This window comes from Anarrhichthys ocellatus, unplaced genomic scaffold (genome assembly GCF_004355925.1).
Source record: "Anarrhichthys ocellatus isolate YVR2014 unplaced genomic scaffold, GSC_Weel_1.0 scaffold29, whole genome shotgun sequence".
NCBI classification, from domain to species: Eukaryota; Metazoa; Chordata; class Actinopteri; order Perciformes; family Anarhichadidae; genus Anarrhichthys; species Anarrhichthys ocellatus.
Genome location: NW_022280059.1, coordinates 1,391,684 through 1,407,918, shown reverse-complemented (window position 1 = coordinate 1,407,918; position 16,235 = coordinate 1,391,684). Strand labels below are relative to the sequence as shown.

The 16,235-nt window shown below is 40.6% G+C and overlaps 1 protein-coding gene across 2 annotated transcripts in view; it reads left to right on the top strand.

The window, feature by feature from the left end:
* The window catches only part of caln1 (calneuron 1), a 68,285-nt gene extending 56,233 nt beyond the window's left edge, over positions 1–12,052 (top strand). For both annotated transcript variants that reach the window (XM_031863477.1, XM_031863476.1), the window contains exons 5-6: positions 3,041–3,197; positions 8,944–12,052. In XM_031863477.1, coding sequence (XP_031719337.1) covers positions 3,041–3,197; positions 8,944–9,071 — 285 coding nt within the window. In that variant the 3' untranslated portion in view covers positions 9,072–12,052. The remainder of the gene's footprint in view (positions 1–3,040; positions 3,198–8,943) is intronic.
* Positions 12,053–16,235: the final 4,183 nt, after the last annotated feature.

Here is a 16,235-nt window from a genome sequence, read left to right as displayed (position 1 = left end):
GCGAGCTCTGATGCTCTCAGTGGGCCTGGCGAATATGGCCCATGCCGGGTTTAAAGTGCAGTCCACATGTTGCATATTACGTCGTTGTTATAAGAGTATAGTGTAATGTGTGCGTAGTGAGTGGGCGGTTGAGCGACAAAGAGAGTGAAGGTGGATGCACTCAGATCAGATGTTGGCGATTGCAGTGGAGAAGAAATTAGTGGTTAAGTTGTCACCCCACAAACACACACTTCTGAAATAAATCCGGCGCCGCTACATCCCATGCATCTTTTTTTGTCTGTTATTTTATATCCACTACAAATGGCAGTAAATATGACAGCCCGTCAAAGTATTATTTTGCATTTTGAGCCACCCTCTTTCTACTGTTTGTGTATTCTTGACTTAATTCTCTCAACTTTTCGTCGGTGCAGTCTGATGCCCTTTTATGGTTTTTGGCATGATGTTCACCTCCTAATCCAGGACTTTCTGCCAGAAAGGGTTTATTTGAACCCAAATCCTGATATTTTCCTAAAATGAACTGAGTATACTTAGGTTTGTTGCCTAAACCGAAGGAAATATCTGTCAGAAAAGGCTTTTCTACGGACCTGAAGTAGACTTTTGTTGGGAACTTTTGCACAAACAAATTCAAAAACAAATTTAGGGAGATATTGGTGAATGAGGCCCAAATGTTATCTAAAAAGTGTGCTGCGGCTCATTGGCGTCATACAATACATACAATTAAATGTAGCCTCTCACCTCTAGTTGTACCAGCAGTTGCAGTAATATTACTTGAACATTGAGTTATGATTGATATGTTTATTTAAATGCAACACACATTTAATCTGCATGCACGTTGACCGTGCAGCTGACATATGGACAGTTTCTTGTGCTCTTAATTTACGTTCCACTGAAGTATATTTATTGATTCATGATTCTATTACTATGTACCTTTTATTTTACCTTTGTTTTGCCAACATTTACTTACTTTCCTTTGATTAATGATCCGGCAAAACCAAAGATGAAACATTGAACCCCAACTTTTAATTAGCTTTGATAATTGATCTCCATGACAGCCGATTAACATTTAAGGCGTGATTGGTTTGTGTGTGTTCATTAGCTCCCTCTGAGTTGGAGAGATAACAAATGGTATCAATGGTAAATGTGATTCATGTCCACTGTGCTTTATGCAGATATTAATGTAATTATGTACCCAGTGGGTTTGCCAGGACGTCCAGTGAATGTTATCGTTCTCTGTTCTCGGATGAGCATCATTCAGTGTAATATTGCTGAGTGCTACATACGCACTCTGGGGTTTGAAAAGTGGATTTTTTTTTTTTACCATGAGGAATTTATAGCGTTTTCTTCTCTTTCACCTGTAAAAAAGAACTCGAGGCCATTCCATCAATATAATCACCAGCTTGTCTCACAGTGCCAGAACATGCATTTCAATCTGTGGACGCCCTCTGGAGCTGCGTGAACTGAGGTCGTTCCGCTTTTACACCCCAGACAAAACTTATTTCTAAAGTAATACGAACCGTTAAGTTTGTCCTTTGCAAGTTCATTCATCTAAGGCCCTGTCTTTTCTCTTTTCATTTGTTTTTTATTTAAAGCAGCGTTGGAAGATTTGACTTGATGTAACAGATTAGACTCAATGACTTTCTCTCAGATTTTCAGACCAATCAGAAGTCAGAGATTTCCCCGTCCTCCATTGTGTGACATCACTTCTGACGATGTCTTCTTGTTTTGTATATCCCTCTTACTAAAACCTGTCAAAAAGGTTCCTGTCACACCTACAGCTTTAGATAAGGGAGAGAGATTTGCTAATTCTGTTGTATCACTTTCAATCATCATGACACAATGACAGTATCAACTACTGCAGTATCTGGTGTTTACAGCAAAGAGCATTTAGCAATAGCCTGGTAAAATGAGTTGTGTTTATTGAGTAAAATATGAGAGGGTATGTTTGCCAACATTCGGAGTGATTAAGAGGAATTCAGTCATTTCGACTGCTTATGGACATTGTGACGATATTGAACTCATTCTCAGTCACGTTCTCTCTAACCCTTTTGGCCTAATTGTATTGCTTCTTTCAAGCACCTTATACATAGAAAATAATATCACTTGTTGTTCATGCTGTCGAGTGTGAAGCGAAGTGCTGCTTTCGAGCATGCGATCAAAGGCCAAAAAAGGTCTTTCTCGTGTCAAGACGTTTTCTCTGAACTTCTGAAAACTTTGCAGTTGCTCTCGGTAAGACCTTCAAACCACTGTGTACAAGTTGTGGTGTGTGTTTCTGTGTGTGTGTGTGTGTGTGTGTCTTTTGGACTGAATTGTGTAAATGCTCAAACTGAACAACAAATCAATCCTGTTCTGGCTATAACTCCAATGCATTCAATTTAATCAACGCATCAACTTTGTGCGACACTCTGATTAAAGTGAACGCATTAGAGCAATGTCTGTGAGGGGCACTGGGATGTGCATTGTGAAAGAATTACTACACGCATGATGATTTATGCATTTGAGCTTTTTTCCGTTCTTACATTGCACGTTATTTATTGTATTGGCAGCAAAAACTGAATGTAAGATCTTTGTGTGCACAGCTTCAAGTGACTGTGTAATGGAGGTTATTCTTTGTGTTGTTTTACTGAAGCTTGCACACTCGTCCCTAAAACTGTGGGAGAGTCGAGTCACATGAATACGTGAGTTAGTACTTGTTCGCAGCCGTGGCTCAATGGGTAGAGAGGGTCGTCCGGCGATTCATTCCTTGGCTGCTACATGCCCTGTGCCGAAGTGTCCCTGAGCAAGACACTGAATCCCTAACTGCTCCCCGGTCGCTTCTCAGCAGCCCACTGCTCCCAATAAGCTAGGGATGGGTTAAATGCAGAAGTTACATTTCATGTATGTGTATATATGACGACTCTAATAACATTTCGTTTAAAAATTTTGTTTCAGTTAATATGCCACCCTGCCTGACTGCAGTAGCACACCGTTTATTTAATGAAAGGAAAACAGTCTCTCTTTTTCTTTTTTTAAATCTCCTCCTCTCATCCGTCTCTTCCTGCAGTTCGACATGCAGAGAATCACCCTGGAGGAGCTGAAACACATCCTGTTTTACGCCTTCCGCGACCACCTGACCATGAAGGACATTGAGAACATCATCATCAACGAGGAAGAGAGCCTAAAGGAGAACTCTGGGAACTATCAGACAGAGTTTGAGGGAGGTGAGCGAAAGTCCCTGAGCTAACACACAGACGTGTGTGTGTGTGTGTGTGTGTGTGTGTGTGTGTGTGTGTGTGTGTGCTGTCAGGAAGACAGCCTTCTCATCAAGATCTACGGCGTCACAGCACATCTGCTGGTTTATTGATTCGGGGCGTTTGGGGGTGACCGCGGTCAGTTGGTCACCGGTTCAGAAGTGACACGGATGAAATATGCATGTCCTCGCTCTGCAAAAACTAGCTATCCAAGATTCATGGGTCAGAGGAGTGGGGGGGGGTATTCCAGGACTTTTTCACTCTCTCATTGTAAAAATGGGAAATGTCATTTCTTGTTTGAATTCAGATTCAGTGAGTCAGCCCTCTGAGTCTTTTGAGTTTTTAAGGTCTTGACAGAACGAAAGTCATCGAAATGAGAAGAGACTAAAAAGCACTTGAATTTACATAAAGCAATTACAGTTAAATAGAACACAGTAACTTATAGACGGCCTAGTGCCACAGTGCCCAGTATGCTGTCCAGTTCCGTATTAACAACATATGTGCACGGCACTATGTTAAGAAGCATCCGTTTGGCTGGAGCTGAGCAGATGCCGTGTTGCTGTGAAGCAACAGCAATAGATGCGTTAAAATAAACCATGTTACTTTAATTCGTTAACTCTCACTGCCCCCTCAACACGTTCCTCTGTTCACTCTCCCTTTGTTTGTTTCTGTTATCTGCCCGTCTTTTTCTTATTTTCGGAGCTGAGTAATGCTGCAGAAATGTAAGTAGAAATGTCACACCGACAAAAAATGTTAAGCTGTCGTATGTGACATTATTTATTGCGCGCGTACTCTAACTGATGACATGGTGCTCTGAGAGGCAGCCTAAGAAAATTGCACTGCCGTCCATTTCGTCCAGACACTAATCACATGAATTTTGGATGTAGGAAAGGCTGAGTCATAAATTTCCCCCGTTCCCACACGTCCTGAAGGCAGCATGGTCCGTAACTACTTTGTTATTCAGTCCTTGTGTTTGCAGAATTAATAATACTGTGAGTGTGAAATTCTATAGCACTGAGATTTTCTTTCTAGTCAAGGTTGTTTATATGTCTTCTGTTGGCTAAAATGATGCTCAGAGGCCAACAGCCATAAATGTCCCCCTTAACCAAACACCACCTGCCTGTGAATCTGGCCTGTCGTGTGGGGGGGAATAAACTTTGCCCGACGCTGGTGTCAATGTCAATGGACACAGATTGCGCCGGCACTTTATCAGGGTCTTAAAAACTGGTGTGGAGTGATGACAACATGATGTTCCTATTGGGTTTATGATGATGAAGAGGAACCACTGCAGGATGATACGGAGCAATCACATCTGTTAGCCTCAAGGTCCACGAGTACCACCTGCCACACACAGGGAGGACACCAAAATGTGCTCAGTCACGCAGAAATCAATACATTTTGTCATAGTGAGATTCATACAGAGCGTGATTCATCATTCTACTCTGCTTCTTGCTTCAGCTTACTGCTATATGAGGCAGCATATGAGGCACTTGATTTCCCCTCTGGCTTCAACTCACTCTGGAATCAATATGTTGTGCGGCTGAAAAACAACAGAATACAGGATCCGACCACTGATCCATAGAAGTTCACCAAGCAATGATTGATTGCTGAACGAATTGCACCAAAAGTGTAAAGCGCAGAGAAACCTGCCGGAGCGGCAGCTGTCCAGGGAGCGCCTGGCAGCCAGACGCAAGTGTGGAAATCAACTTTGATCCATGAATGTCACAGCTGCCATGCAGGTGCATAGATTTGAGGGCCTCCGTCTTAGCAATATGTTCTTATTGTGCATGTTGGTGATGTGCACCTGCATGATTTGAACAACTTTTTCATGTACATACATATATCTGTTCTGAGTGCAGCAAAATCTTCTCGAGCACATGAGGTGATGTATTTAACATTGGGAAGTGCCCATTCGACCGACAGACCGTTATCTTGAAAACAATGCCCATTGTTTCCAAATGCCCAATGCTCCTAAAACACAAGCTCTCCATGCAACAGACAGAAGCACATAGCTAATTATTATGCAGAATGATGTCATTGGACCTTCACATTTTTATTTCCTAGCGTTGAAGGCATGACCCACCACTCTGCCTCTCATTACTTGTTGCCTTCATTGGTTGGGCTGGTTAGGTTTAGGCATGAGGAGTGAGATTAGTTAGGTTTAGGGTAAGAATATCAGGTAAAGCCAACTGGAGGCAGAGTAGGGCGGCTTAAGCCTTGGCCATGGTAGGGAAAGTAACATTGCGACCTGAAAGGTCTGATGACATAATTTTGCATAATAATGAGCCATGTCCTTCAGTTTGTTGAATGCAGAATTTGTATTTCCAGAACAAAAGGGGTTTGTTTTTCTGGGTTAATTTGTTGGACAAATGAGGAATTGTTCAGACTGCGCATTTAGAATATGGTATGGCACCTTTAACATTTATAGTTTCAACTGTAGTATAACTTAAAAACTCTTCACTGGATAGAATAAAACTCAAGATTCTCTGTTTTTGAAGTTGAAAACATGAACTAAATATCTCTTAAACCAAGGATCCTAGAATTTCGCAATAAGGAAACCCCAGGTCCCAAACCTCAGTCCCCAGCCTGACCAGCTACTCTTCTAAGGGTCCACAGGAAACATATTTTACTTTTATAGCACTGTTTTTTAATCAATCTCTATACCAACACATTGAAGTTAGTTGACCTGTAACCTGTACACTGTTTATGTATAAAGTAACACTAGAATTATTCACCTCCAGGTCAACTGACTTTGAAGCACGAGCGTATGTAGACAGCCATAAGTCAGCAGCTTGGAAGCCAGCGTACAGCTCATTACCTTCATGCCCACAGTGGTCCACTGAAGAAAATCATTGGTGGATATTTGGCAGGGGTGTAGTTACTTTGGGCGGCTGAGGAAGTGTTTTATGAGGCTGACAGCAGGTTGAGGCGACTGGACTGAGAACTAATGTCGAGACCACAACTCTCCTCCCATCTCCACAGTCCAGCTTGCAGCTGAACACATGCTCTTTCCATTGACACCCTGTTCAACTCACCCTGACTTATACAACTATGGGTCTAAAAATTAAACTAGCTGCTTAAGTATCAAGAAAATGACACAAACCTTCTGGTACATTATTGAAAAGTTTGATTTATAAGTCGGTTGCATAATCTCATCCCAGATGGTTTAGCTTGGTTTAAGAAAATATGATTGTAGCACTCAATAACAGTCAGTATTATGGGTAGATGCTTGTGTTGTGTCACAGCAGCTGTGGCTGCAAAATTAGGAAAACGACTTGTGACTGAGAGATCCCAGGTTCAATTCCCAGACCCGTATAGGGTGAAACTGACCAATCTGTGGTGCCAGTGGCCAATAGATGAGACTGTAGTTGTACTAATCAGCTTCAAAGTGTGAATGTGAGTAACTGTGAGCCTAAAAAAAGATGTTTGTTCTTAGCGAAACCACCCTTGTTCAATTCAGGTTAAAAACATACCCAATATTTCTTGTGTACAAATGCCAACCAAGACAAAATGGTCATCCAGTGTTGAGTTACTTAACCTTTCTTGGCTGAAATCTCCTTGTTAGATAATCCATTTGGCTAAAAATTCCATCACGTCGTGTTTTATATGATGTGAGAGTCTGGAATAGTATTTTTTTTTTCAATTGGAGAATGCCAACTATTGACACACGGTCTCAACGCCCAAGCCAAGAAAGATGTAGCAATCTCCGTCCCACTTTCCACATTTCATTTCCTTTGGAACAGCAGTCAAGAAGCACTTTTGATGACCTCACCGCTTCTCGATTTGAGAGTTATAAATAGAGCAAGTGAGAGTGTGAGCCATGTACATAGCTGTTGGTCATTGGCCCAGCTCCACTCATTACCTGGTACAATCATTTCAGGCAGAGCTGCTGAGTTATCGGTCGTTGCCAGAGGTTGATTGAACCAAAGTGATGGCATAGAGAGAGCTGGACGGCTGTTGTGTCAATGTGTCAGCTTGGGTTCTTTATATAATGTCCTCGAGTGCAACATGCTGTCATTTACTTGCACCCCCATTATTCCTTCTTTTAAGGGGGGTGTTATGGAGACAAACAATTGATAGTTTTGAGGTGGATTTTGCTGAAGCGTGAGACTTTAAATAATATAACAGAATGCAATGCCACAGTTAATCGGCACACACAGTTCAAACAAAAATCGAACCTTAAAACCGTCATGAAGGTAGGATTTTATTGTTAACTGCAATTCCAGTTTTAATAAAATAACAGTTTGTCAACATCTGATGAAGATTACTAATCTTTTTTTTCATATAGATAAAATTAAAAGGGTACTCCAGCAATTTAGCAATGCACTTCTATTATCTATGGGGACAATTAAAAAAACAAAAGTGTCCCCTAACTGAATTTACATAGCAGAATCTTATCACGTCTTGCCCATAGTCGACTGATCATCGAATATTGTTTTTTTTCTTGCTCACTAATCCCACTCTGTTTAACCTTTGTGTATCTAAACGAAGGGGAGGCTAAGGGACAGTCCACAGAAGAGAGACAAGCCACAAACAGCTGTTATATGCTCTTCCCCAGCTGAATTTAGGGAACCGTTTATAAATTCAAAATATATCTAGTTCTTTGATAGTGCTATGTTCTTGCGCGAGTGTTCTTAATTGATAAATGTCGGCCTATTCTTTGATTTTGAAATAGCCATGTTGTCATTTATGAATGACATTTGGTTTCACGACCACACTTCCCGTCACTGTGACGATTCGACTGTGCTGTTACCTGCCCCCTGTTTCCCTGACGTTAAATATATAATGTTGAGGTGTCGTCCATATTGACCAGACAATTGTTTAGTTGCTGCTGTTTACATTCTTTCTGATGCAAGTTCAAAAACTGCACAGTAATGCGCCACTGTTTTTGTTTTGCTATGCTTTTCTTGCACAGCAAATGAGCTACAACTCTATTGTAGCATAATAGCAATTAAATTGCTATTTAGTTGCATAATATTGTTTAGATTTTTGAGTCCTATGTACGAGCAGATATTTATTTTATCAGACTTTCTAAAGCTCCCACTAGAGATGCAGGAGTCATACAACTGCATTCACAGGCCGAGTAGGACTGGATTTACTGTCCGTTCTAATGTGTTATTTAATTCATAGTTTAAACATTCCCATTCTGCAGTACACTGTAAAGCTTCCGAACTAGCCAGGGTTTGTGCTGTAAAATCAGTCTGGTGCTGTGAACTGTGACGCTCACCTCAGTGTCCCTCTCCGCGAATCACTTCCCAGTAACCCGCTGCTCATTCCGATGGTAGTTAGAGCGGAGCTGTTAATTCTGCCCGGCAACACTCGTGTGAGCTCACAACTCAAGTTTATTTCCTTTGGTCGCAGCCACAGTGGAACATTTCTACTTTGCCGTATGTTTTTGTGGTGCGCGGCTCAATTAGAAAGTAACCTGAGTTCATGAATGACATGTTTGCAGTGCAAAGGTTTGGCAGCTTGTTGTCTTGTCAGTTTTAGAGATTTGAGCCCCTCTAACTTTTTCACTGCTGACTTATACTTTCTCTGCCATTAATACATCTTAAGAATTTATGAAGGAGTAAACACAGTGTAAATAACCCACACCAAATGTGCACCCTCTGTCTTTTCTATTCTTTCTCAGGGTGCAGATAATGACAGCTTGATGTCAGAGACAGAGGTGTCTGCATCTTTTAAACTGGCGCCTTCCTCCTCGTTTCTCTTTCAGTTCACCCTTCGAAGAAGAACCGTCAGACTTGCGTGAGGAAAAGCCTCATCTGCGCCTTCGCCATGGCGTTCATCATCAGTGTCATGCTCATCGCGGCCAATCAGATGCTGAGGAACGGCATGGAGTAGCTGCGCCCACTGTGAGCGAGGGGGACGGGGACGGGGGGATTTGAGCCAGCCTGCATGTGCATGCCAGTGGGTGAGGTCATATCCCTGTTGATAGGAAAAGAACTACAAGGAATTACGCTAAAATAACCCACGACAAAATTCATTTTCAAGACTATTCTCAGTTTTTCCGAATGAGTGGCACCTCTCCACCTGACGTCCAATGAAACCGTGAAGCCAGCACGAGGAGTCACGCAGGATTCCTCCCCCTTTACCCTGATAGGGACACTCAAGGGCTGACATTACACATAATAACTCTGTCGTGTCTGTTTCCCTGATGCAATAAAAAAAAAAATAATAATTTAAATTACATAAGGAAAAAAAAATCATATTGAGTGCAGGAGTTCAGAGCTGCTCGCTGTTCCAGCAGGCCAGATGTGACTGCCGATCCGTCACCCACCAGGAGTCTGATAAGCCACCAGGGCTGCAGGGGCACTTAAAGGGAACAATTGCCCCCTCATCATAGTTCCTGGAAGCATGATGACAGACCTCGCCAAGACTCGAGTGGTAGGATCCGCGTACGCCGTCAGGCCACAGCTCCTGTAGCGCCTGTGGTGCTACGATGCTGAAGCTCTCTGACTTTCTATTTTCAACCACTGCATCTGTGGGCTGGTATGAGGTGCTGGCATCGGTTCATCAGCTCTACACACCAAACAGTCGAGCGAACACAAAATGCTAAACGGGAACTCTGGGCTGGTGTTTTGGCCTTGGATTATTCATGAAAGAACACCGACGTTTTGAAAGTCTGAACACTGTTCAGGTGCAAAGAAAATGTTTGTGTGTCCAAAAGAATCCACCCTTTCACTGTTCACACTGTTATACTGTATATCATCTACCTGTCGTGTTCAGTGCACTCAAGTTTTTAATTGCAAGGTGATTTAATTCAACTTCCTCTGTCTGCCTTGTCTACTGCTTTTCCCTAAATTACTTTTGACAATCCTCAGAGAACAATTGTGAAACAATCACATTCGATGACGATGGTAAGAGCGAAATAGCAAAAAGTTCTCCAGTTAGTCAAAGCGGAATTTAACCTTTTAGCGCCAGTATATGTCTCGCAGCTTCTTCGTATGTTGGTGCGGTGGCTAAATGATGCTTTTACACTTTATTCCTGAGGAAACATCTCATTGATACTTGGATATTTTTCGTATTAGTTGGAAAATGTATGTTATGCCACATCATCTGAGAAATCAACACAGCATTTATTAACAGTGTCGAAGTGTTTTAGGGTGGATTTTTTTTTTTTACATCTTTAAATCCCACCTAAATAAGTTAATGAATTATAACTTAGTGCTGTGAAAAGTTGACTCCCCTCAAGTTTCCAACACTTTTTGACGTCTACATAAGGTTTTTTCAAGCAGAAATGCCCAAAAGAATTGTTGGCAGTCACCATATTAACTTTATTTTAATTTTGAAACTGTTCCTGTTGTGTGATAGTAGACTACAGATAAAACATTTTGAACCATGTGAATTCTGATTGCAAACTTTCTCACAGCACTGAAGGATTTCAAGACGCGTCTTGATTTCCGCTGAGGTCGGCTCTGAACTCCCGCACTGACTCTCATCTCAACATGTGAACCCAGCCAGGGAGGGGGTCAGAAACACCCATGTTGTCAAGTGCATGCGATCAAGTCTGTCTTTTGTAAATACCGTGACCCCACGTCGGAGGTGTCTCAAGTGTCCCGCCGAAGGTACAGTATCTGTATGCGCATGACTGTCGGTGCTCTCTGCTCACCCGGGTTCAGACGTGCAGGGAGGAAGATCAGCAGATGGAGAAGCGGCTGATTTATTACAAACGCGTCAGACCTCTTCTGCTTTCTCTCAACACTCTTGCCAAAGCCATAGAACCACCGCAGAGGTGAACCAGACAACACAATGTAATATAATTGTCCCTGTTCCTACATGGAAACACAAGATCACTCATGTAGGATTTGATTTCTTCCTGTTATTTAAAATATTTTTTTCTGCACTGTACCTGTCGTTTATTTCAGTAAAATGAAAAGGAGGGCTGTAAGGTTTGTGCGAGAGTGCCATCTAGAGGTGAAGTGAGATCACGGTGTCCATGCTGTTGTCCCACTGCAGTGTTTGTGTTTCTTCATCTCTCAGCACTGTGGCAATATGATGACTCTCACAGCGTTGTATTCACAAGGTCTGGCAATTGTGAATCCTAAATGTTAAAATATGAGTATTTCTATGTTTGTATGTTGACTTTGATCTACCAACACAGCGGGGTAGAGCAGTACTTGTGTTTGAACACGATGCATTTCTTGCCTATGGCAGAAAAAAAAAAAAGTCCTTTTGAATCTGTAGAAAGGTTTCATTCACAGATGAATAGTTACATTTCAGAAACTAATGAAAACGCATTTTGTGCAAAAACAGTCTACAAAACCTTGTAGATCACACTGGTTCTGTTTTGTTTTTTTTACATTTGAAAAAGTTACACTGATTTTATTTTAATGTTTGTATCCTTCAATTTTGCATTAGTGGTGGAAATGTCACACTGAATTCACAGCTAGTCACTGCTTGCATGTAGTGGTTAACCGGAGAAGTGTTTTATATTTGTCTTTTAAATTTTATTTTCGCTTGTGTATTTCTTTTTTTTTAGTACCAGTAACTGTGGTTAGTTTTGTCAATTCAAACTGCCCTGTCCCTGCAGCAAGGTTGCATGTTTAAAGCGTTTTATTTCGGATGGGAAACACAGTGTCTCTACAGTAGCATGGTGATTGGATCCCACGTGTTTCTGTTCTTCAACCATGTACATAGCATATGTATTTGACAAGCACACGCTATACATACTTTGCATGTGCAATATTTAAACATGTAGACTAGAGAAAGACTTTCAGTTGTACTATTTATTAGAGGCATAATAATTATGAAATTGTAAATACGGAAATCTGTACAAAAGTCATGAGTAAGCATTGATGCAATAAAACTGTTTTTTAAATGGTGCTTTGTTTTATTTTACACTGGACTTACGTTTATCCTTAAGGCAGTTGTCGGTTCATTATCAAGGACTTATTCCATGTAAACGTCAGATCTTATGTTTACAATTTGAGGGCCTCTATTATTTGAAATGAAACGATTTGGCCCTTGGTGCTTTCCTGTGTTTGACACCCCAATGTCGTGTAAACGGAATTAAAAACTTTTTTCATGGGATCAAGGAATGAGGCCGTCGGTGCATTGACACAAATGGTGACATTGTCAGAAGTGTCCAAACTCGGGTATGTTGATAATTGAGGTCGTAGTTAAAGGTGGCGTTTGATTGGTCTGCATTATAGTTCTTCATTGTTGTCCTTCACATTTACATACGCAATCTGTGTCTGACATAATTCTAAGCTTCGTAGAGATGGATGTCATGGCAGGACTGTTGTATTGGATTACATGATTAGATTGTACAAGTGTACCTACTGTAAGGAAGCGGCCACTGAGTGTATATCATCCATTGTGACCACACTAAAACCACAAGAGGGTAGCATTAGGCACTGAGATGGTGAAGCTGAGGGCTGTACTGTCACATACACATTAACATACATGTAAATTCATCAATGCCTCCACATACAGAACACAAATATTACCATTTTGTGACCCAGAGACATAGTTTTCTACTGTAAAAATAACATTACTCAATCACTTTTTGAAAGCTCACCATTTATATCCATATGTCTGGTAGCAGCTACAGTGAGTTATGAAACTGTCACGTTTATATTACAGCTTGTGCTGTTACTATAAAGTTTACGATAAAGATAATTTCAACTCTTCATCCAGAGTCACAAGCAGGCAGAGGTGACAGGTCTACTGCAGGGACACCAAAAACATATTGATAAGACCAAGATGATCTGTCCTGTGATTAAAGCAGATTATATTATCTGCTCACAGGGAGATACAGATGCCTCGGACAATACGGTCAGTATGGAAACTATAACCGATTGTCATTTTTAAATAATTTCTCCTTCAGAAATTACATAGTAATGTTACCAAATGAAGCTTACAATCGTATTGCGTTGTATCTTAATATAAAAATATAAAAAGAACGTATGTCAAAATTGACAAAGTAGGCACTTTTCTGCTCTCGTAGAATCCACCTTAACACTCGAGTAATATAACAAGAGTCTGTTAAGTTCATTTGATCAGACTGTCCTTGGTGTTATTTAGAGTAACTGTTGACTGACAGTTTGCAGGATTTTAGCTCACGTAGAGTAATCTTACTTTATGCCAGGAGGAGAAGAGTGTGATAAGCATTCAGTGTTGTGTTAGCATGCAGGCTCTGTCCTCCAGAGACACACCAGGCTCTCCAGCTCTCTGCTAGAAACAATCCCCTTGTGCTCCCAGCAGGCTCCTCCTGTTTCATTGACATCTCAAGCTTTTAGCTAATGCGTAGTCCAGAGCAAATAAGTGAGAGTAAACAGTAGGAATTTCGGAGTCTGGTTCAAGGACACTTTGCACAGGACACACGGCTGCTCCAGAGTTGAAACCATTACTTTCGATTGGCTGCCTCAGATGACGTTATGTAAGATTTTGGTGTACTAGCCTACTTTTATAAAGGATATGCGATTAAACTATTCATAAGCCAAGTCGCTGTTCACAGTTGCAACTGATGCCATGCAGCTGGGAGCTGACGGTGAAATCTCGTTTGAAGTAGTCTATTTTTGGAGAAGACTTAAAGTGCAAATCTCACAGTATGAGAAGCATTTTGACCAAAACCATACAAATGGATGGAGCAGTTAAAAAAGTGTCTCAGCATCATGGTAGCTCTTACTTTTGTTATTACATTCTTCGACATACTCTGGTATTACATTTTCATGAATTATTTTGACATACTTTAATATGGCTTCTATATGACTTTCGATGCATTATACATTTACATTTGTATGACTTTTTGCGACATACAATACTAAAGCTTTTAATGACTTTTTTCATACTATACTATGACTTTTTTTACATACAATACTATACTGTGATTTTGTTTAGACTTTTTCGACTATGACTTTTTTTTTAAACGTTTATGGACATTTTAGACAAACAAACACTGACTTGTTTTCGACGTACTAGACTTTTATATTTTTCTACATATAATACTATGACATTTTTGTTACTTTTTGGACATATCACATTCTTATGACCTTTTTTTAACATACCATTCCATGACATTTTTCGACATACTATACTATGACTTTTTTTTTACTTTTTTCGACATACGTTGGCTACATCCCAAGTCTCTTAGGGTACTTCTCAAGTCTCTTAATTGCATCCCCGTTTCCCTCACTTGGGTCCTTTCCTTGCGTCTTAGTCCCTCCCATCAGGGATGCATGGAGGAAACCATGCAAGGAGAGAGGAACGAGGAAATATGTTTTAAGAAACATGAGACGTCCTTTCCTCAGTTGCTTCACGTGAAGCGACGTCTGTTTCTGATGACGGAGGATCAGCTGTCAGTCGGCTTTAGCAGCTGGTGAGACTTTTGATAAGTTTGTGTCTGTTCACATGATCACTGTACTTAATAACAGGAACTAATAATACTAATAACAAGGCAAGTTAGCGCGTTAATTTCGCGTTAACGCATTCATTGATTAACGCCAACAATTATTTTATCGCGCGTTAACGCGTTTTTAAAATTTATTATTATTTTATTTTTATTTTTTTATTGAAAGACAAGAGACAATACATATACATAACAACAAGAGGATGACAAGAACAGTGGGATAAAAGCCAGCTAACATCCTATACTCAGTTGTGTGTGTGTGTGTGTGTGTGTGTGTGTGTGTGTGTGTGTGTGTGTGTGTGTGTGTGTGTGTGTGTGTGTGTGTGTGTGTGTGTGTGTGTGTCCTTAAGCCTTTTGAGATGGGAAAAAAAAGAACAATAATAATAATAATAATTAAAAAACAACAACAACAAAAAACAGGTAAGTATTTTTAATTTATTATTATTGTAACAGACTGTCTCATGTTTATCGTTTTGCATTGGAGATATGATGTCCCTTCAGGGTTTCCGTAGAGAAAAGGTGACTTCCGCTTCAGGTCGAGGGCGGGGGTGGGGGGCAGAAATAAAGAGAGAAGCTGCACCAGCTGTTGCTCTCCCTGGAGACTACTGGACATCGCTGCGCTAAAGTCAGCAGACACTCAGATCTCCATGGTCAACTCAGCAGACACTTACATGTTAGTGCACCTATATGCTGAAATTCACGGTAAACGCATTTAAACGGCACAGATCGGGAGCGAGCGAAGGACTTTGAAAGTTAGCGGAAAGATTAACGTGAGGCAACATCCTGTTTCTTCAGACGAACATCCGGTTTTCAGAAAAAGTATGAATTATATTCACATTAAGTATAAAACATGCTACCTGCATCTCGTGAACCAAATGTTATTGCACTTTTGTTCATATAGCAGTACTTTTAAAATAAAAGTGCGCAATACACTACTTTTGAATTCATTATTGAACTTTGCCATAACAATGCGATTAATCGCGATTAATCGCAAACAATCCATGCAATTAATCGCGATTAAATATTATAATCGTTGCCCAGCACTAATATATATATATAGAGAGAGAGAGAGAGAGAGAGAGAGAGAGAGAGCTGGAGAGACGAAACACTTTATAGAGAGAGAGAGAGAGAGAGAGAGAGAGAGAGCTGAGAGACGAAACACTTTTTACATCATGTATCATTTCATTCAGTCACGTGAGGTTGATCATTCCTGATTGTCGGGTTTGATGAGTTTTATCATTTAAGAGAAACAATAATCATATTCTGGGTTATTTAATAATGACGGCACAATCTGAATTTCAAAACGTACAGACTCAAATAATTCATAAATAAGACGATCGCATTCCGCCGGTAGAAATGGATCCTGTGCTTATAAACAGAACACAGGACACAGTTTGTTAACAGACTACAGAGAGAAACACCTCTACAGTGATGATTACTGTGTATCTTTATTAGTTATTAGTATTATTAGTTGCTATTATTAAGTACAGTGATCATGTGAACAGACACAAACTTATCAAAAGTCTCTCCAGCTGTTAAAGCCGACTGACATCTGATCCAGCTGTGATCAGCTGATCCTCCGTCATCAGAAACAGACGTCGCTTCACATGACGCAACTGAGGAAAGGACGTCTCATGTCTCTTAAAACATATTTC